Here is a 20,453-nt window from a genome sequence, read left to right on the forward strand (position 1 = left end):
AAGGAGGTAGTATGGTAGATTGTGAGAGAGAGTTATGAGGCAGAGTTGTGTGTAGAGAGAGAGAGGTGGGAGGTGGGAGGGAGGTGGGAGGTAGGTGGGTGGTAGGTGGGTGGTAGGTGGGAGGTGGGAGGTGGGTGTGGTAGGTGGTGGTAGGTGGGAGGTGGGAGGTGGGTGTGGTAGGTGGTGGTACTCGTAGGTGGTGGGTGGTGGGTGGTGGGTGTGTGGTGGGTGGTGGGTGTGTGGTGGGTGGTGGGTGTGTGGTGAGAGGTGGGTGGTGAGAGGTGGGTGGTGGGTGGTAGGAGGTTGGAGGTTGGAGGTTGGAGGTTGGAGGTTGGAGGTTGGAGGTTGGCTTGGGAGGTGGGTGTGGGGGGAGAAATGTGCGTGTGTGGTATGTATGGTGCGGACGGGAGAGAGGAGAGAGGAGAGAGGAGTAGGAGGAGTAGGAGTAGTAGAGGAGAGGAGAGAGGGGAGAGGAGAGAGGGGAGTACAGTAAGTAGTAGGAGTACAGTAGGAGTACAGTAAGTAGTAGGAGTACAGTAGTAGGAGTACAGTAGTAGGAGTACAGTAAGTAGTAGGAGTAACAGTAAGTAGGGGTAGGCGTAGTAGGAGTACTGTACGTACTGTACGTAGTGTGTGTGTGCGTGTGGGTGGGGGGAAATGTACATACAAATGCGCGTGTTGTATGTACAGTATGTACAGTATGTACAGTATGTACAGTATGTACAGTATGTACATACAACATACAATACGCTACTATGTGTACACTCTCTATGTACAAGACACACTCGATCCACCAATCACCGTACTTGGCCGTGGTTGGTACTGTGCCCACCCCAGCTGAGAGACACACGCATATCACAGGCATACAGACATGGGCCCGGAGAAACACGCATCTCACAGACGGCAGAGGCTCAACTTTCTTCCATCCTGTGCCATACCGTGCCATGCCGTGTTGCCATACCATACCATACCCTACCATACCATACATACCATACCATACCCTACCATACCACTACCATACCATACATACCATACCATACCCTACCATACCATACTCTACCATACCATACCCTGCCACGGCGGGACGCACAACGAGGCAAGTATACAGAGCCAGGCTAGACTCTCCTCTCGTGCGGTTTATGGTAAATGTAAATGCACGCACAGGTAGATGACCGCATCGCCCAGCAAACAAAATACGCCTGCTACCAAGCAAACACTGCTGAAACGCGCCATACTGTACTCCTTCCCCCCAGCCCAGAACCCTCAATCCGCTGCCAAGACTGTCCTTTGCGCCTTGACGTTCATTTACTGCGGGCTGGCTGGGGGACTATACCCACGCAAGTAGCAGGCTAGCATGGACGGCGCGGGCCTGAGTGGCAGTTATGATGTATGTGACCGAGACCGAGACCGAGCGGATTGTGTCACGTGTTGGTGTAATGGCTTGGGAATGGTCACGTGGTGTGTCGTCATGGAGTGTGTGCTGTGCCGATATGAGGAGGTGGAGGTGGAGGTGGGGATAAGGCGTGTTGGGGTCGTGTTGGGGATGGAGATGGGTTGGAGCGGTAGGGGAGAGCGTCTTGGTATCGAGTAGAATCGGTAGGGGAGTAGTAGGAGATGCGCCACGGCGTCATAGAAGGGCGTCATGGTTGGGGTAGACAGGAAAGGAAATAGATCAATACCATCAAATTCAAATTCAAAATATAACTCAACGCTCCCATTCTTCCCATCCCATCCCTTTCTCGCCGCCTAAAACTAAAAACCCTTCTCCCGCCCAGCGAGACAGTATCCCTTATCCCATCATCCATATCGTATCATCATAGCCATCATCATCCCCGCAGTCGGTTCGTCGGCCTGTCTGCCCCCTCACCGACTCGCGACTCGCTCTACTGCGCACTACCACTGTTCACAGAGACGATGGCGTCTTCCTCGATCAGAGCGACGTATTCGGAACCCATGGCTTGCACGGTCTCGAGGGCTTTGGCGGGGGCTTTCGCTGCGAATCCTCTGTTGCTGTAGTCAGTATCATCCATGATAATCATCCTTCACCATCACACGCATTTCCATCCATCATCCATCCATCCATATATCCATCCATCCATCCATACATCCATCCATCCATCCATACATCCATCCATCCATACATCCATACATCCATCCATCCATACATCCATCCATACATCCATCCATCGCTCGGGAAGATCGGAGAGAGGGTTCTACTCACTTGAAAATCTTGTACTCATGCGTGATCATACCCCCCGCTGCGCGGATCTCATCCATAGCCGCTTCCACGACGCTATAAGGCGTGTTATCGGGGTAGGAGATGATGACTTGGCGCTGGGGTTGGGCGGCGGCGGAGGCGAGTGCGAGGAGGGAGAGGAGGGGGAGGAGGGTGAACTTCATTGTTGGTGTTGGTGTTGCTATTGCTGTTGCTGTTGCTGTGGTGTGGTGGGGTGTGTGGTGAGCGTCGCGATACCACGGTGATTGTTTTCGTTTTGATAGAAAAATGGTTCGTGTGTAGTATGTATGTAGGTCTTGAGATTTTCCAAGGTTGGAAGTTAAACGTTATATGGGGGGTTTTGTGGTGGCGTGTTGTGGTACGGTTTATGGGATGCCTGGGGATGCATGTGATGTGACGTTTTTGGTATCAATAAGTACCTTCCCGACCTGGACGACTGCTTGGTGTTTTGACGGGCTAATTCCAAATGTTGATTTGATCAATGTCGGAGAGATAGTAGCCAGTGGGAATGATTTCTATGTTTATTTATACTGCGAGGGGTAAGGTAGATGGGAGTTATAAAAAGACCAAGGTGGTATTGATGTGTTCGCGTGATATGCCCCGCTGTCACCCGTGCAGTATCAGAAAGAAAGTGCCGATTGAAGAATGAGTGAATTAAGTTCACGCTCGCATCAGACATAAAACAAACACTTCTCACTACTGTCCTGTTCGCTTTGACCTGAATTAACGTCCTCTTTAAATTTCTCTTTCACTTCTCCAACTTCGATACTTTGGCGGTGAAATATTCATATTCACTTCCATATCAAGATCTTATCAATACCCCAAAACGGACTAGCGCTCCCCCCCGTTGATGCCAAGCTCATCGTTTTGTTCAGGTCGCGACCTGGACAACCTCACCACCACAACTCCCTCCTCCATTCCCTTGAAAAACACCCTCTCCTACAACTCCAACTCTCATTCACTCCCCCCATATCACCCCTTCTCCCACTACACGACATCACAGCCCCAGCGGCTCACGAAAACTAATAACTGGCGAAAAACCTGGCTAACAGGAGGTTGGGTGAATCATCGTTGCTTTGGAGGCCGTTGAGCAGACCAGGCGAAGTTGTGGGGTACTACTACTTTGCGTTGTTGAGGGAGGAGGGCAGAAGGCATCAAATACACGATTCTAGTTCTCCCAGAGAGTTGAAAACTATCTTGCATGGATATAACTAGGTGCTGCTGTTGTTGAGACCAGAACCTGCCCCGTTGAACAACTGTGCGCGCTTCTCGCCGCACGCCTGCCACTGGGCCAATTGCTGCTTGTTTTTCCATTTACATACTACCTCGTCGTCAGACCTTCCTTCCTCTACTACTACATATCCCATAACCATGTCTTACGGGGCGTCAGATGAGGTGGCGGAGGACTTCAAGGTGGCGCTGGAGGACTTGACTATGAACTCGAGATATGAAATCAGCAATCTGACTATCATCGCGAAAGAGAATACAGAGAACGCCCTCGCCATATCGGAGGCGCTGAAGGATCATATTAAACGGGTAGGTGAACATTTCCATACTGTAGAGTTCACTTTTGAACTATTGTCGACGCAAGGGGTGTAGCTGGCATCTCTTTTCATCATTCATTTGTATTCCTTCACTTGATTTGACCCTTTACTTACATTCATTCAGACCGGCCCTTCGAAGAAACTCCCCGCTCTCTACCTCCTCGACTCGATTGTGAAGAATGTCGGCACACCTTATACATTGTTCTTCGGTCGACAGCTGTTCTCGACATTCATGGAAGCGTACGCGCTTGTGGACAACAACGTGCGTCGGAAGATGGAGGAGATGCTCAAGACGTGGAAAGAACCAGTCCCTGGATCGATCGATACACGCCCAGTGTTCCTCCCAGAAGTGACCAGACCGATTGAGAATGCCCTCATAAAAGCCAGGACGTCGGCCATTCAAGCACATCAAGAATACTCCAGACAGCAACAACCACTCGCCGGCAAGAATCGTCCATCTCCCGTGCCTTTCCGAAATACTGCGACAACGCCGCTGCAACACCCAAATATGGGCGGGAACCAATATCCTGGCTCTCAATACCCTCCGCCATATGGCGCCCAGCAGGTATGTCCCTTCACCTCTCTTGACGATTCCGTCGCTGACCATTCCCAGCAACAACAACCCGCCCAATACCAACCGCCACCTGCTGCGACACAGCCGTGGCAACCTCAGCCTGTACAATCTAGGGGGTATGGGGTGCTGGATGATAACATAGACACACTGAACAGTGATATTGCACGTCTCATTACTGCTGCAAAGAGTGAATTTGCTCAAAATCCATATGATGGCAGTATCCAGACAAGACTTAAGGCCCTGCTTGATCTGCAGAGCATAGTCGGCAGCCAAAAGCTGCCTCCTGATCAGATAGCGCTCATAAAGGACCAAGTCAAGGCGTTGTCTGCTGCATCTAAGCCTCGAGCGCCGCCGCCGCAACCTGCGCCGGCACCTGTACAAACCCCCGTAGCCGTATCACAACCGCCTGCGCAGCAGCCCAGTCTTGCGTCTCTCTTGGGGGGGCAAAATGCATTGGCTGCTCTGCTGGCGAGGTCAACGTCGACACCTCACGCGACACCTCCACCACCACCAGCAAATGTACAGCCAGCGCACTCGCAACCGTCGTATACACCCCCAGCATACCCGCCAGCCCAGGCTAGACCGCCTTCAGCGATGCCAAACCCAACATCTCTCCTCGATCAGCTGCGGGCTGCTGGATTACTACCCAGTGATCCCGCGCCGACGGGAACGCCGCCAATCCGCCAAATGCCACAAATTCCTCCACCAGGTGCCTTCCGAGGCATCTTTCCTCCCCCTCCAGTTCTCCATGGTCAACCCGGCCAACTTCCCGCGTGGGCTGGAGGTCCCCAAGCTGCAGTCGACATCGTCCAACTCACACCCGCGTCGCTCAAGATGTAAGCCCTTCCCCCCCATGCCAGTCCACGCTTCTAACACCCACAGTCCTCGCCCCCATCTGATCGGTCGCCTCTACGAGCGCCTCGGCATCCCGTGCACGCAATGCGGACGCCGCTTCCAGACCGATGAGGATGGCAAGAGGAAGAAGGCCGCCCACATGGACTGGCATTTCCGTGTGCACCAGCGCATGGTCGAGGCGGAGAAGAGGGGACAGCATCGGAGTTGGTATGTCGATGAGCTGGTACGTACCACCCACCCTCTTCACAAAGGAAACAACCCTAATAGACACGGCAGGATTGGATCAAATCCCGGGAAACGGACGAAGAGCACCTCGCCAGCGCCACCACGGACAGAGATGCCCCAGCCTCCCAGAGACCCAAGAAACAGCAGTACCTCGCTGTGCCAGACGACCCGGAGCTGGCGAACAGTCTCTGCCCGATTTGTCAGGAGAAGTTCGAGATGAAGTGGCTGGATGAGGAGTTTGTGTGGATGGATGCGGTGAAGGTTGGGGACAGGATTTATCACGCGAGTTGTCATGCTGAGGCACGGAAGAGTTATCGTGGGACGCCGGAGCCGGTGTTGGGGAAGAGGAAGAATGAAGTGAGTTATTCTGGGTGTGTGGGAGATGCACGGGGACTGACATGTTGTATAGGAGGAGTTACTTTCTGTGCGGACGAAGATTAAGACGGAGCCTTGAGGGGGGAGGCGCCGCTTCTCAGATCTTACGGGATTTGCAGAACTGAATGGGAAAGATCACGTCAGGGTTGAACGTCCCATCAATAGACGCTCTTGGGTTGTGATTTAGTCACCAAGGAACAGATAGGGCCGTACATAAAATGCTGGTGGACTCTATGGGAAGAGAGAAGGCAATCGGCTGGAGGGACGGGGGGGGTGGAATGTATTACAATGCATAGCGCACGGAGTTCATGACGCACTTTGTGCCAGAAATATATTTTTTTATTAAATTCATTCACAAAATCTTGTTGAGAAAGTACAGGTGATAAATTAAACAAATTAAACAACAAACATTCCCATCCCCATCCCCAGACATACAATCCAAAATTGATATTTACCCCGACAACGGGTGGGTCACGTAACGTAGCCAGCTGTACTCCGTACCAGCGTAACGTGCCTAAATGTGTACTCGTAAACCAGGTGTGGGTATCTTTGGATAGGTTCTTGCCGCGTATGGTTACACTGGCCTTGCGGTGCTATGGAGGGGTTCCCGCCGATCGGAGATCCAAGACATGTTATTGGGCGGGCCGCCTCTCCGAATCTGTGGAGGACGGGTTTCTTTAATAAGGACACCTGGGCTGGCAGCTTTATCCGGACTTTTTTAAACTCGGTTTCTTATTTCTATTTCTACTTCTTTTGAAATTATAGAGCTTCTTCAACTCGAGAAGTACGGAATTTGTGTCACGCCAAACCAGAAATCATGTCTTGCTCTCCCTTCGTCGTCAAGTGGGGTATCCTAGCCACCGGAAACATCGCAGAGAGTACTTCCCCCCAACCCGCCCCAACCTTCCCCCGCCATCCCCTCCCCATCTAACAACCCCCAGAATTCACCAAAGACCTCCTCACCAACCCCGCCATCCGCGACACCCACGATGTGCGCCACGAGCTCGCCGCCGCGGCCTCCTCCTCCTCCGCCTCGCGCGCCCAGGACTTCATCAATAACTGCAAGGGCCCCTCGACGGCCAAGGCATACGGCTCCTACGCCGAGCTGGTCGCCGATGCGAATATCGACATCATCTACATCGCCACCCCGCATTCCCACCACTTCCAGAACGCGATGCTGGCGCTGGAGGCGGGGAAGAATGTGCTCTGCGAGAAATCGCTGACGGTGAACGCGAAGCAGACGAAGAAGCTGTATGAAGTCGCCAAGGAGAAGAAACTGTTCTTCATGGAAGCGGTGTGGACGCGGTGCTTCCCGCTGTCCGTCAAGATCCGCGAGATGGTCTCAAGCGGCGAGATCGGCGATGTCATCCGCGTCGTCTCCGACCTCTCGTTCCCCGAGCATGCCGAGGGCGGGAAATTGAACTTCCCCAACGAGAATCGCATGGTTAATAAAGAGCTCGCTGGGGGGGCGCTGCTGGATATCGGGATCTACGCTTTAACCTGGGTGTTCCAGATCATGTACACCACGCAGCCAAAGCCCAGGGAAGCGCCGACGGTACTAGCAGCTATCCAGAAGTACGCTGAGACCGGGGCGGACGAGATGACGAGCATGATTCTGCAGTTCCCCAAGCACAACGCCATGGGAATCGCATTAACAGGATTGCGAGCCGGATACAAGCACGGCAAGAATTACGGGGCTGCTATTACGATTACAGGAACAAAGGGGGAGATCCAAGTCGACGGCCCGGCATACTGCCCCACGCATTACCGTGTGATTATGAACTCTGATCCGACGAAGGTGGAGGAGGTGGAGTGTGCGATCCCGAAGGATGAGGAGAGGGGGGGGTGGGGACAGGGCATGTTTTGGGAGGCGGATGAGGCAGCGAGGTGTTTGAGGGATGGGAAGTTGGAGAGTGAGTGGATTAGTTGGGAGGAGAGTACGGTGATTATGGAGACGATGGATGAGGTGAGGAGGCAGGGGGGGTTGGTATATCCGGATTTGATTGAGAGTGCCGAGTATGATCCGAAGAGCCCTCTTAATGTGGGGAGAGCTTGAGGAGGGGTTGGGGGGTTGACAAGGGATGCTTGCCCTCAATGGATGCCCTCGATAGAGGTAGAGCTTGATAATGGATTGAGAAATGAACAATGAGATCATGAAAGGAGTGTGTCTTTATCGAATAACTATTCCCAAAAACAGACCAAATCACAATGAAAATCACTGCAACCCTTTATTACTTTGAGTTGTTCTAGAAGTTTGTTTTTTGGGGTTTCCGTTGTACGTAAATAGGCTCATTGTACGTAAATAGGCTCATTGTGGCGTGCATAAAGGTACGACGTTTATGCTTTGATCGGCCCTCGGCACCCCTGTCGTTAAGTGTTCCCTCACAAGACACGACAATGAAACTGCGATAGCTATAATACAACGACGATTTGTGGCCCACCGACAATGATATTCAACGATCTATCACGATTCGCAGCATACTGGCACTTGCGCGATCATAGCCCACAGTAACAGAACCATACCGAATCTCCACAACCATGAGTTCCGTTGACAGCAAGGCGGCGCAGGCCGCGCTGCTGCACTGGGTATACCCTCGCCCCTCCCCCTCCCCAAGACACGCATGTAATAAGGGTTGTGACACACAGAGCTAACGGTGTCTTGCAGGTGAACACATTCCCCCTCCATAAGGAAGCTAGGTCTCTGGTAGACCTGAGCGATGGCAAACTCCTATACCAGGTTATGGGTAAGTACCTCCTGCGCTCCCCCCCCCCCTTACTCCCACCAGAAGGCTAACATGTATATACCACAGCGGACATCGATCCGACCTTCACGAGACGGCGCATCAACGAAAAGAAAACCTTCCAAGCGGTCATCCGCGGCCTTCGATGCTACATAGTCACCGAATGCGCTGAGCTGGAGGAGCTGGTGGAGTCGCCGAGCTTCATCGCCATCTCCGCTGATGGCAAGACAGAGGACATTCTCGAGGTAGCCGTGGCTCTCAATGGCGGATCGACAACGTGTATTGACTTTTGTGAACAGCTTACTTCGTTCCTCCTCGTGGCCGCCATGAGCGGGCCCAGGCGCCAGGATTACATCAGTACGATTATGACTTTCGATCAGGGCGTGCAGGGAGAGATTAAGGAGATCATCGAGCAGGTGCGCATCCCCGCTCCCCCATTTGCAGGTTTCGGCCAGCTAACTGAGTACAGAGAATAACGGAGGCTCACGAGGCGAGGGAGTCGGGAAACAAAATATATCAGCCCCCGCCTGGCAAGGCTACTCCGGATGAGTTCCAGCTCGAGTATCGATATGGAGTTCTGCTCGGGCAGAAGCGGGGGGTTGAGCAAGAGAATGAGAGATTACTGAAGCAGACTGCAGATTTGACGACTCGGTTAACACATCTGCAGGAGAATAATGATAGCCTCCAGGATCACCTCAGAGACGCCGAAGATAGACTTAACGCTCCTGTCAGGGACGATGAGACGGAGCATCGCATTAGGAGGCTCGAGGATGATATCAGGGAGCGGGATGAGGTGATTGAGTTTCAAGAGGGCCAGCTCGAGCAAGACCGTGACAAGCTGGCGAGGATGGGACGGGAGCTTTCGAACTTGAAAGATGCCGACTCGCGCCTCATTCAGCTACAAGATGAGATCAAGGAGCTCGAGTTCAAGAATGACGAGCTTACCAAGAAGGCTAACACAGTTGACCGCTACAAGAACAAGCTCGAGGTACAGAAGGACCTGCAAAAGAACTTCAAGGACCTTGAGCTCGAGAACGAGGAGTTGAAGACGCAGTTTCAACACATCGATAAGATCATGGAACGTAACAGCAGTCTGGAGGCTTCCCAGAGACAGTTCCAGAACAGTATCTCCAAGGCCGAGATGGAAATCTTTGAGATTGGGAGCCAGAAGAAGATGCTCGAAGCTGAGAATTCCGAATTACGCTACTCCTTATCGACGCAGGAAGAGAAGATCGCACAATACGAACAAGCCATGTTCGAGCTACGGGAGCAATCTCCACTCCCCGAGATTTCACCCCACGGACAAACATTGGCAGAGCAGATGCAGAATTCCGAAGGGAACCGACAGAGTAACCTCGAGAATTTCAGGTTGAAGGCAGAGAATGCCCTCCTGAAGGGGAATACACTCGCGGCCCAGGAGAACAGCTCGCTTCGGGCACAGTTGGAGGAGTCCGACGCACATATCAAGGTCATTGAGGGGAAGTATCGCGAGGCGTTTGAGAAGGAGGTCATCACGCAGCAGCAGCTGCGCGCGATGATGAATCTGGTGGATGATAATAAAAAGTTCGTCAATGCCGCTATATCCATTGGCACATTAACCTTGCTTACACCTGAGTACTACAGAGATCAAGCATTTGTGGAGTTGAAGAGGGCGCATACGAGCGTGACTGAGCAGCTGGAGGCTCTTCAGAAGCAGCTTACTGCTCTCGAGGCCGAGCACGAAGACGCCAAGCGAGAGCTCTTGATGGCAACGGCAGATTGCAAGTTTACCCCTATCCATTCGCAGAGTTATGCTAACGTTTTCATAGTGAGTATGGTCGAGAAAGAAGAGATCGATGCCCTCGAGGAGTTGAAGGCCACCCAGGAATCCCTATCCAAGTCCTTTGAGAATGAATTAACTGCTCTCAAGGGCAAATACAAGGCCCTCCTAATTGACTACGAGGCCCAGAAATCACAGCTGATCGAGTCGTTACTCACTAACAACAAGCTTCGTGAGGCCCTCGAGAAGAACACGAACGTCGAGGATGAAACCCCTATCGTGGACGATGAACCCAAAGAAGTTCCCGCGACCCCAACCCAACCAGACGTAAGCACTCCGTTTTCTCCTCACCTCTATTCCAAGAACTGGAGGATCTTCAACACCCGATATTTCGTGGGCTCCTACCCCAAGCGGACCAAGGGCGCGAAGCTGTCAGCACAAGAAATTGCGCAGGCATCTCGCATCGGCAACCATTTTTCTTCCCACATCCCACACTCGTCGAGGATGGCCCCCGTCCTTAATCCCGCGGCCATCCCACTGCCTGATTCCCGGCCCACCACAGCCCGCAGCGAGCCCTACCACAGTGGCGGTGGACACGTCGGTGAGAAGATGTACAAGTGCAGATCACTAACAGCTACCCACACAGGCCGGAGAAGTATTGAAGAAAGACGCAACAATCGCAGAACTCCAGGTAAGGGCTCCAACCTACAACCCCTGTGGATCCCCGTCCCCCGCGCCGCAACGGGCACTACCCTGCACCGCGTCCCTACGCCGGCGTCTTTTACAGATGCCGAGCTGGACGCTGCGCGCTTTGCTGCTGAGACTGTAGCGGCCTCGCGGGCGCAGGAGGCGCTTGTGAGAGAGGCCGAGAAGCAGAGGGGAAATGCGATTGGCAAGGTGCTGGCGAAGATGCGTCGCTAGACGGGGGTGGGAGACGTGGAGGAGTTGCTGATTTGTTTGTTTTATAGGCTCAGGTCAAGGAGTTGGAGGAGAATGGGAACGATGCGCAGAAGGTAATGTTTATGTCTCTTGTTTTCCCGTCATTTCGTACGCGTTGTAGAAAGTGTGTTGGGTGCAGGGCTGGCTCTGTATTCCTCATGACTTGTTATTATGTTATCTCTTGCGAGCTTGTTGTCCTTTTTATCTCCTGCGATCTAAATTTACATATTGGATACAACCCATCTTTCTAATGCAATCAAACGTGCAGGCTGCTCTGGAGCGCGAGAACGACAATCTCAAGCGCGAGTACTCTATGATGACCATGGCGTGGTACGACCTCTCCAGCCGCGTGCAGAGCAACACCGTGATGCTGCAACGGCGCAGCGAGGTGTCGAAGAGCTGGATCAACAAGCAGCGACGCGCCGTGAATCCGACGGGGAGGAGGTGATGAGTGAGCCGTGCCGTCTGTGGGGTTGCGCGGCGGAGGTGGTCGTGACCTATATTGGACATATATTAAAGATCTACTACTACTGTTGCATTTGGGAAAGACGGTGTGTGTGGTGGTGGGCGCGGGGAAGATATATTTTGCCATTTACTCAGTTTGTAATTATAGCCTGGTGCGGCGGCAGGGTTGGAATGTGCGGATACCCTGCAATATAAACTTTGGCTTGGAAGTGCTTAGCAGTGCGTCTCATGTGATAGTTTTGCTTTTTTGTGTTCTTCGAGCCTCATTAGATGAAAAGAGAAAACCATACCATGACCCCAAACTCCGTTCTACCAACCCAGCAAAGGTAGTATCCCGAACCCGTTCCAATAACTCCTGCACACGTCAATTCCATATCCTCCGTCTCCCAAGAAACTCCCATCCATACCAATCCCTCCTCCCACGCCCCTACCCTTCACACCCCAACCCCGCCATCTCCTCCCTCCCCACCTCTCTCTCCTTCACCACCCCAACCCACCCCTCCATCCTCTCCGCCAACACACACGCCAGAATATGCTTACAACACGGCACTCCACCGCCAAGCCCATCCCTACTCACCCCGCCAAACTGCCACTCCCCCCCTCCTCCCCCGTGCCCACCATCCACATCCACATCCACCTCCTCCTCCTCCTCCTCAGCGTCAAAAACAAGTGAACTCGCTGCCCCCGGAAAGGCAGAAAACGCAAACGCAGCACAACTGCAATTCCATGCCCCCAGCCGGACGATGTACACCCTCCCGCCCACCGCACCGCGGGCGCCTGTCGTCTGTGAAGAGCGCACGAGGTAGACCTGTTTTCTCTGGGACTGGCTTGGCGCGGCTGCAGGCATGGACCCCGTTGCTTCGGTGCTAGACGCTGTTGCGGAGGTGGCGGATGGTTCTGGAAGGTGCGGGGGGGTGGTGATGCGGGTGAGGAGGGCGCGGTCGAGGAGGTCGAGCGCGGGGAGGAGGAGGGTGGGGAGGAGGATGTGGAGGGTTGTGAGGAGGGTGCGGATGGGAGCGGGGGCGTGGACGAGGGGGTTGGGTGTGGGGTTGGGGGTTGAGGGACGCGTGGTGGATGGCGGGAGGGAGAGGAGGGCGGTAAGGAGGGCGTGGGGTGTGGGCAGGGGGAGAGGGATGGGAGGAGTGGTGGTGGACGGGTTGTAGATTAACTCGCAGGCTGGGCGAACAGCGTTGACCCGCGCCGTTGTCATGATGCAGCTACTCTTGTGGAGGTGAAGTGCCGCTCTTCCCCCGATCGTCGTCGCACCGACGGAAGGAATGGGAATAATAAGGCCGCAGGCACGGGAAGTGCGTGGTACTCTTGTGGAGGTGAAGTGCCGCTCTCCCCCGATCGTCGTCGCACCGACGGAAGGAATGGGAATAATAAGGCCGCTGGCACGGGAAGTGCGTGGTACTTGGCGATACTGTATATCAGGGACCGTGAATGTACACGGCGTACTCTAGTTGGCACCCCACGATTAGCGATTAGAGTAGAGTATGTGCATGCATACGGGACTCAGCGCGACTTACAGAGTAGATCTGTTAGGGCGCTGTAAGGTTGATCTCGGCGTGATGGGTTGATGGGGGTTGTGGCCTATGGCGGCATCGCATTACACACGGGGGAGGTCACACTACAATACACTCTCTCAGACATGTGCAATTGATACCCACCACACCCACCATTTTCACCATTTACACCACTTATATGCACCGAACTATGGCTTCTTCACATAGCGCTACACCACGCTATATCACGCTATTCCGCGCTACATTTTGGGTTCTCGTGCTGCTATAACTGGCTTCAACGCCGATTCGGGGGCAAGCCACAATATAGAACAAGTGTTCCCGCTGATCACCCGAATGTTCCTCGGCCCCCGCTGAATTGGGGAGCTGAGAAGCATTCGGCAGTTTTTGGATAATGTCTTAGACCAGGCGGCTGGAGGGCTGGCGGGGGAGTATAATAGGTGCCTGTCCTGCGTCTTTACTTTGGCCCTCTGGTGTCCCTTGACGTCGTCTCAGTTCCTACGTGTCAATTCATACACTATATACCAAAGGTATATCCAAAACCTCCCAACAGTGAAGCATAGATAGCCCCTAATATATGATGATAGGTAGTATAAGCATCAAGACAACATGAAGTTCACATCTAGCCTCGCCGCTGCCAGTGTGCTGGCCGGTGTTCTTGCTTCGCCTATAGCTATCACCGAGACATCTTCGTTGGCCAAACGAGGTAAGAGCTGAACTTTTCGATTATACGTATTTGAGAATCCACTGCAGGTAGGTACCTGCAGTGGATTCTCAAATACGTGCATGAAAAATACTACCTATCATGTTTCAAAGGCTTGCATAATTCTGGGCTATTTTTTCATACGCTTTACTACTGACCAGGAGCATTATGATAATGCATATGAGAGAAGCCTACTAACAACCCATCAGCTGTCGACGCCGCTCTCTTCGCAAAATTGAAATACTACGTTCAATACGCCGCCGCAGCCTACTGTTCCAACAACGATGACAGCTCTGGCACTCCCATCACCTGCGCGACGGGCAACTGCGCCGATGTCGAAGCCGCCAATGCTGTCTCCATCCTTGAGTTCGAGTGGTAACCCAATCCCATCCTCACTTCCCCCTACCCCCACGCTAACAAACCCCAGCTCCATCCTCACCGACATGAAAGGCTTCCTCTCCGTCTCCACCGTGCGCCAGGAAATCGTCCTCGCCTTCCGCGGCTCCTCCTCCATCCGCAACTTCATCGCCGACCTCAGCTTCTCCTACGTCGACTTCGGGTGCTCCGGCTGCTCCGCCCACGCCGGCTTCGCAACCGCCTGGTACGAGCCCCGCTCCGCCATCCTAGCCGCCCTCAAGACCGCTCGCGCCCAGTACCCCTCCTACAAGATCGTCATCACTGGCCACAGCCTCGGCGGCGCCGTCGCCACCCTCGCCGCCGGTGACCTGCGCTCTCAGGGATACGCCGCCGACCTCTACACCTACGGTTCGCCGCGCGTGGGCAACGGCGCCTTCGCCTCCTGGGTCTCCGCGCAGCCCGGCACCACGGCGCGCGTAACTCACGTCAACGACCCCGTGCCGCGCCTGCCACCGATGCTGATCGCCGGGTACCGTCACACCACCCCCGAGTATTGGCTGAGCACGGGATCGGCGACGAATGTGGATTACACGCTCGCGGATATCAAGGTGTGTGAGGGGATCTCGACGACGAGGTGTAATGCCGGGACGATCCCGACGCTGAATCTGGATGCGCATCGCTATTACTTCATCGCTGCCACCACGTGTGCGCCGAAGCTGGTGTTTAAGAGGGATGAGCAGATGTCGCCGGCTGATGGGGCGGCTAGTAATGAGGAGATACTTTCGTGGATGACGGCGGATGCTGCGGCTAGCCCCACCGAGTTGTCTGCTACGACATGATGGGGGGTAGATAGCTGAGCTGGACTGGGCTGTTGGCTGTGGATATACTTGACTTGAAAATGGATGTGAGTAACGCTGTAAAATTATATAAAAGGCAATGTTATGGACTTGATGATAAGGGAGGAAGTAAGTAGGTCGCGTTAAACATATGACGGCTTTCAAGACATAGGAATTACATATTGATTTTCAAATGTCTGCTTTCATTCTCACTACACCTTACTACTATACCCTACTGGCGCAAGAGACCTGCAGTAATATCCGAGATGCACAACATAAGATCTTACAGCCCCTATTCCCAATATCACGGCGGCACAACATATCCCAACAGTCACAGCCAGAGTTACACCAACAGGCACAAGGTATATATACGTGAATTGTACTGCCAACAACGCGGCATTAGTTACCCTAATTTCATTTCCAACCCCCTTCATCATCACGTCTCCAAACCTTCATAATCGATCGGCCGGCGCCACAACCAGCGCGTACCGCGCGAAGGGCCTCGCTATTAACGCCACCCCGCCCCAACTCCTGACCAATGCATGTATGTGCGACTTATATCTCTAAGTAATCTCCGGGTTCTGTGGCCCCCTTCAGGGCTGCCCCGATGCTCCGACGTTGCCGGAGTTCTCCCCGGATGGACCTCCTTTTGTGTCCGATGTATGCGCCACGTCTCTCATCCACATTTCCCATTTCGTATCTCGTCCTCCTCCCTCTTCGTCAGGCACCTCCGCTGATCCTGCTACTGCCGGCTCCCCCATGGCGTCCACATCCGCGTCCTCATCTTCTATCACGTAATCACCCGTCCGACTGACAAGCCCGCGATAGTAATCCACCAGCACCTCCGGATTGGGAACGATGCGCCAATCAACACGGTGCAGGAACTCGAGCTCGAGCAAGCCCAGCTCGGCGAGCTTGATGCCGCCAACGCGGGCGTACGTTGTGTTGTTCCAGAAGGAGTCCGAGAGGCCTTTTGCGGCGACGGTGGCGGCGGTGATGAGGAAGCGGTGAACGGTTAGAGTTGTGATTGTGAAGGCGGGGTAGAGCGAGCAGAGCCGGTCCATGTAGTAGACCATGGACAGGAGGAGGGGTGGGGTGAGTGCGGCGTGTTTGGCGAGGCGTTGGAGGTAGTCGAGGACTGAGATGCCTGGTGGTGTGCTGTGTTGGTTAGCAATCGTTCTACTGCGATTGTTTTAGAGGGCAGGACAAACCGAGAGTGGAAGCGTGTGAGTACCACATCCCGCAGTGGCAGATTGTCGTTCGTCTGGATGAGCTCAGACACCATACCGGCAACGAGAATAACCATATCCTCCGCATCGACCAGTTCGTACCGTATAGGTAGCACCTTTGGCGCACGCTGTGCTGCCCGCGGCCGTTTCGGAGGCAAAAATTGCTGGCTCGCCCGTGATGAGCCGTCTTTGGCTGGCTCGGGGTCCTGGCGGCGCTTCGCGCTGGGAGACTGTAGGAGCGCTTGAATATCTATCGCTGTTCTTACTCCGACGCCTTCGCCTGCCGAGTCGCCCTGTGTGCGCCCTTCACCATTGGCAACCCCCCCATTACTGGACTCCTCCGGTTTACCCGACTCATCCCGCGATTTGCGCCTCATATTCAGATTCTTCAAGTCGACAAGATCCTGCGACGAATTTGACGATCCGAGCGCCGTGGTAGCCGGCGACCCAGACACGCCAGTCGACGCCGTATCGGCGGTCATATCGCGGTGCTGGCGGAGTAAGGGAAGCGCGGGGCTCGCGCTCTTGCCATTTCTGGTCGACGGGCTAGCGGTGGTGCTGCTGTTGCTGTAGCGGAAGGCGCTGGTGGTGCTGCTCGCGGGCGACGCGATGCGAGGGCTCGAGTTGCTAGGCGTGGCGAGCATCGCGCTCTTCTCCCTCCACTTCTGAATCGTGTGCGCGCGCGCTCGTCCTGTCCTAGCTTCCTGATTTGGAGCTGCGGTTGCACATCGCCTCCTGCGAGTACGTGGGCGGGGCTGCGCGAGGCTCAGGGAGGCGGTGGGGGAAATGGCCTGTCGAGGGCTTGAGCGGGGTGGGATTCGGTGGGGGTTTGATAGTTCGCGGTTTAGTCGTGCCGCGTAGAGTCGTTGGAGGGTATATGGGGGTTGTGGTTGCTGCAAATGTCCCCGAGGTAGTTCGCTGGTGCGATTTGTTCGGCACGGCGTGAATTTGGCGGGCGGGACTCGCGAGGCTTTGGATGACTGACCCTGCTTGTTGGGAGGGTTCGCGCTAAGACAATCAAGCGAACCTCAATTTACAGGCATCATTGGACCGAAGACGGAAGTCGGAACAGATGCTGATCGAGTGATTGTGATTGAGTGATTTAGTGACAATACATAATACATACATGGGGGCATGTTCACAATTTACGACATATTACCTGTTTCTTTGCCGCATTCAGTTTTCGGTTTCTTGGAATCATGGATAGTTGCATTTGCTGCGTCTATGGCATTACCACCCCATTGCCCACTATATAGTACAAATGCATATCTATTTTGCCCTTGTTCGATATGCCGCTCAGAACACCGTGCCAACGATTTGCAGACCAGACGCCTCGCCGACACCCACATTACTTCTTCTCCTTGTCCTCCTTCGCCTTCTCTGCGTCTTCTACGGAGGTGATTTCCCCGTTCGCGACGCCCTCAGCCTTCTTGGCGTCCTTGCCCTCCTTCTCCTTATCCTCGTCCTTCTTCGCCTCCTTCTCCTCTTGCTGCTGACGGTTCTGGATCTTGTTCTCGATTAAGTCATGGAAGGCTGTGATGGCGCGGATCAGACTGCTAATGTAGATGGCCATCAGCTGGTCGTTGGTCTTGATGCTCATGGCGTGTGCCAGTTCGCTGGTGGCCTCGCCCGACCCTGGGGTTTCTGATGTGGAGGCCTTTGGTGTGGAGAGGTTGGGGAGGAGGTTGAAGACGTCTTGGAGGTTGCCCAAGATGACATGGTTGACTGGTAACTTCCCATCGCTGACCTTCTGGAGGTATTGTTGTATATCACGCAGCCTCAAATGCAGCCCTTGGAGTGATTGCAGTTGCGATGTAATCCTTGTTGAGAGTGTGCCGACTGCTACATCACGTATATCTCGTAATAAGTGCTCAACTCCAATCTCCTCTGCCTCCTCTGCCTCGATGATAGATGGGGTGTGTACGAAGGTCTTAGATGTGGTCGTTCCGTCCTACAGAGTGTTAGCTGTGATGCCCGCTTAACAGAACATAGAGCGCCTACGTCTTTAATCTCATCCACTGCGAAGTATGCATCCGTCGGTACGCCAGCCTCTTTGGGTTGAACATCGATGATTACCAACAGCGGGTTGGGCGTATATCTCTTGAACAGCTCGTTGATTTCCAGATCCGATGCCCGTAACTTGGGGCCCGAATGATACCACCCAATCAACTTCTCCTTTGCGTTCACCTTCTTGAACATGTCGTTCATCGACTCTACGTAGTTGTGGTCTAGAAACCATACTGATGGGTCCTTCTCGTCTTCCTCGAATGGCACTGCAGCGCACAATGTCAGATTCGTTTCATTGGGGTGTGTGGACGTGATCCCTACCTGCGAAACTGTTTGATACTCTCACGTTCTTCCCCTCGTTCTGTCCAAGCAACACACCAACCACCCGCTTGCGAGTGCCCTTTGCGGAGCGGCCATAGTGATCGGCGGCGGAGAGGAGGACGAGAGGTGCGACGGAGACGGTGGTAGTGACGAGGGAATGGGCTTCTGCTGTAGTGGCCGGCATTATGGAGTTGTGATGTGGGAGGATGTGATGTCGTGGTTCAGATGGGGTGGATGGGTTCGATATGGAGCTTTGATATTCTGACCGCACTGTACCTTAGCTACTAGGCTGACCTCAACGCGACATCTTTGTGACGCTGCTTTAACGAATAAGCGCCGCTGCTTTTCACGAATGCACGTGATTGAGGCAACAAACGAAACAAAACATGCAATTCGGCGGCGCATACCGGCTAAAGACGCCAGCTTTATTTGCCCGGATTAGAGTGATCCATTCCGCCGATTGCGAGCGAGGTCCGAACCAAGCTTTTAAACTTCACAGCTTCTGCCATCACCTTCAACAACCCCAAATCTCTGTACAATATTTTTCTGCAAGTCCCTACCCTTTTGCGTACGAGCCGTTCTTCGTGAATTGACTTACTACCGCAGCAATGTCTCCAGTCACTGAGGATATTCACCACCTGGTCGCGAAACTCGAGCAACGGGTGAAGGACTTGGAAAGCAGGCTGCACCTGGCTTCCGGCGGAGTGTCGAAGCAATCCGGTATCGCCGATGGCGTCAGGATGATCCTGATGGGACCTCCAGGAGCTGGTATGACTTCCAATGCCACTCTGTTGTTGAGTGATACCCTGCCTCGGTACTCAAGCTGACCTGTGATAAAAAGGCAAGGGAACACAAGCACCAAAGATCAAGAGCATGTTCTCATGTTGCCATTTGGTGAGTAAAAACTACATGCACAACAATTCCCCTACTGGATACAATGCTGATTGTCCGCGTTAGGCAACTGGTGATATGCTTCGGTCGCAGGTAGCGAAGAAGACCGAGCTCGGCCGTCAAGCCAAGAAGATCATGGACGAAGGTGGCCTCGTCAGCGACGAAATTGTCATCGGCATGATCAAGGACGAGCTCGAGAACAACAAGGAGTGCAAGGGAGGGTACGCCTACACCCCCCATCCCCCATCAAGAAAAACACCCCATCTAATTCTCACATAGCTTCATCCTCGACGGCTTCCCAAGAACCGTCGTCCAAGCCGAGCGCCTCGACGAGATGCTCACCCAGCGCAAGGAGCCCCTAAAATACGCCGTCGAGCTCCAAATCGACGACGGGCTCCTCGTCTCCCGCATCACCGGCCGCCTGGTGCACCCAGCGTCGGGCCGCTCATACCACAAGATCTTCAACCCCCCCAAGGAGACCATGAAGGATGATGTGACCGGCGAGCCGCTGATCCAGCGCTCTGACGACAACGCCGAGGCACTCAAGAAGCGTCTTGTTACCTACCACAAGCAGACCGCGCCGGTGGTCAACTACTACCAGAAGACGGGCATATGGAGCGGGATCGACGCGAGCCAGGAGCCGGGACAGGTGTGGAAGTCGCTGTTGGGCGTCTTCCGCAATGAGCAGAAGCCAAGTCTTCTGTCCAAGATTTCGACGGTTGTTTGAACGGGTGTTAGTGCTTGTGGTGGGTTAAGGTTTGGGGGTGGGTGTGGGTGGGCTGGCTCGCATAAGTCAAAAGTTCCGTGTATAGAATGTCCGAGCGGCGTTTTTTTGAAGCATGGAGACGGATGTTCATGTACGATCAATTTTGC

General features: G+C 53.9%; 9 protein-coding genes across 9 annotated transcripts; 5 read left to right on the forward strand and 4 right to left on the reverse strand.

Annotated features, from left to right (window-relative positions):
• Positions 1 to 1,883: 1,883 nt before the first annotated feature.
• VC83_00942 (uncharacterized protein) lies at positions 1,884 to 2,400 on the reverse strand (the record flags this gene model as incomplete). Its single annotated transcript, XM_024464628.1, has 2 exons — positions 1,884 to 2,004; positions 2,222 to 2,400. The coding sequence occupies 2 exons, from the start codon at positions 2,398 to 2,400 to the stop codon at positions 1,884 to 1,886; spliced, it is 300 nt and encodes a 99-aa protein (XP_024327819.1).
• Positions 2,401 to 2,920: 520 nt separating this feature from the next.
• VC83_00943 (uncharacterized protein) lies at positions 2,921 to 6,160 on the forward strand. The gene is made up of 6 exons (XM_024464629.1): positions 2,921 to 3,772; positions 3,905 to 4,345; positions 4,394 to 5,190; positions 5,237 to 5,432; positions 5,486 to 5,791; positions 5,844 to 6,160. The coding sequence occupies exons 1-6, from the start codon at positions 3,608 to 3,610 to the stop codon at positions 5,886 to 5,888; spliced, it is 1,950 nt and encodes a 649-aa protein (XP_024327820.1). The 5' UTR covers positions 2,921 to 3,607; the 3' UTR covers positions 5,889 to 6,160.
• Positions 6,161 to 6,477: 317 nt separating this feature from the next.
• Positions 6,478 to 8,034, forward strand: VC83_00944 (uncharacterized protein). Its single transcript, XM_024464630.1, has 2 exons — positions 6,478 to 6,687; positions 6,751 to 8,034. Exons 1-2 carry the CDS (start codon positions 6,627 to 6,629, stop codon positions 7,863 to 7,865), a joined length of 1,176 nt encoding a protein of 391 aa, XP_024327813.1. The 5' UTR covers positions 6,478 to 6,626; the 3' UTR covers positions 7,866 to 8,034.
• A 313-nt stretch (positions 8,035 to 8,347) lies between these two features.
• Positions 8,348 to 11,696, forward strand: VC83_00945 (uncharacterized protein; the record flags this gene model as incomplete). Its single annotated transcript, XM_024464631.1, has 9 exons — positions 8,348 to 8,395; positions 8,475 to 8,553; positions 8,620 to 8,795; positions 8,850 to 8,966; positions 9,020 to 10,113; positions 10,174 to 10,636; positions 10,956 to 11,000; positions 11,278 to 11,322; positions 11,517 to 11,696. 9 exons carry the CDS (start codon positions 8,348 to 8,350, stop codon positions 11,694 to 11,696), a joined length of 2,247 nt encoding a protein of 748 aa, XP_024327814.1.
• A 196-nt stretch (positions 11,697 to 11,892) lies between these two features.
• VC83_00946 (uncharacterized protein) lies at positions 11,893 to 13,684 on the reverse strand. Its single transcript, XM_024464632.1, has one exon. The coding sequence runs from the start codon at positions 12,921 to 12,923 to the stop codon at positions 12,141 to 12,143; it is 783 nt and encodes a 260-aa protein (XP_024327815.1). The 5' UTR covers positions 12,924 to 13,684; the 3' UTR covers positions 11,893 to 12,140.
• On the forward strand, positions 13,685 to 15,306 carry VC83_00947 (uncharacterized protein). The gene is made up of 4 exons (XM_024464633.1): positions 13,685 to 13,766; positions 13,824 to 13,942; positions 14,149 to 14,314; positions 14,367 to 15,306. The coding sequence occupies exons 2-4, from the start codon at positions 13,846 to 13,848 to the stop codon at positions 15,133 to 15,135; spliced, it is 1,032 nt and encodes a 343-aa protein (XP_024327816.1). The 5' UTR covers positions 13,685 to 13,766; positions 13,824 to 13,845; the 3' UTR covers positions 15,136 to 15,306.
• A 33-nt stretch (positions 15,307 to 15,339) lies between these two features.
• Positions 15,340 to 17,469, reverse strand: VC83_00948 (uncharacterized protein). Its single transcript, XM_024464634.1, has 2 exons — positions 16,344 to 17,469; positions 15,340 to 16,290 (listed from the first exon to the last, which is right to left on the reverse strand). Exons 1-2 carry the CDS (start codon positions 17,003 to 17,005, stop codon positions 15,726 to 15,728), a joined length of 1,227 nt encoding a protein of 408 aa, XP_024327821.1. The 5' UTR covers positions 17,006 to 17,469; the 3' UTR covers positions 15,340 to 15,725.
• Positions 17,470 to 17,550: 81 nt separating this feature from the next.
• RPN8 (proteasome regulatory particle subunit) lies at positions 17,551 to 19,159 on the reverse strand. Its single transcript, XM_024464635.1, has 3 exons — positions 18,690 to 19,159; positions 18,363 to 18,634; positions 17,551 to 18,312 (listed from the first exon to the last, which is right to left on the reverse strand). The coding sequence occupies exons 1-3, from the start codon at positions 18,871 to 18,873 to the stop codon at positions 17,710 to 17,712; spliced, it is 1,059 nt and encodes a 352-aa protein (XP_024327822.1). The 5' UTR covers positions 18,874 to 19,159; the 3' UTR covers positions 17,551 to 17,709.
• On the forward strand, positions 19,160 to 20,343 carry ADK1 (Adenylate kinase). The gene is made up of 4 exons (XM_024464636.1): positions 19,160 to 19,457; positions 19,531 to 19,583; positions 19,647 to 19,801; positions 19,860 to 20,343. The coding sequence occupies exons 1-4, from the start codon at positions 19,298 to 19,300 to the stop codon at positions 20,305 to 20,307; spliced, it is 816 nt and encodes a 271-aa protein (XP_024327507.1). The 5' UTR covers positions 19,160 to 19,297; the 3' UTR covers positions 20,308 to 20,343.
• The last annotated feature ends 110 nt before the right edge of the window (positions 20,344 to 20,453 follow it).

Source organism: Pseudogymnoascus destructans, assembly GCF_001641265.1.
Source record: "Pseudogymnoascus destructans isolate 20631-21 unplaced genomic scaffold scaffold_2, whole genome shotgun sequence".
Classification (NCBI taxonomy): domain Eukaryota; kingdom Fungi; phylum Ascomycota; class Leotiomycetes; order Thelebolales; family Thelebolaceae; genus Pseudogymnoascus; species Pseudogymnoascus destructans.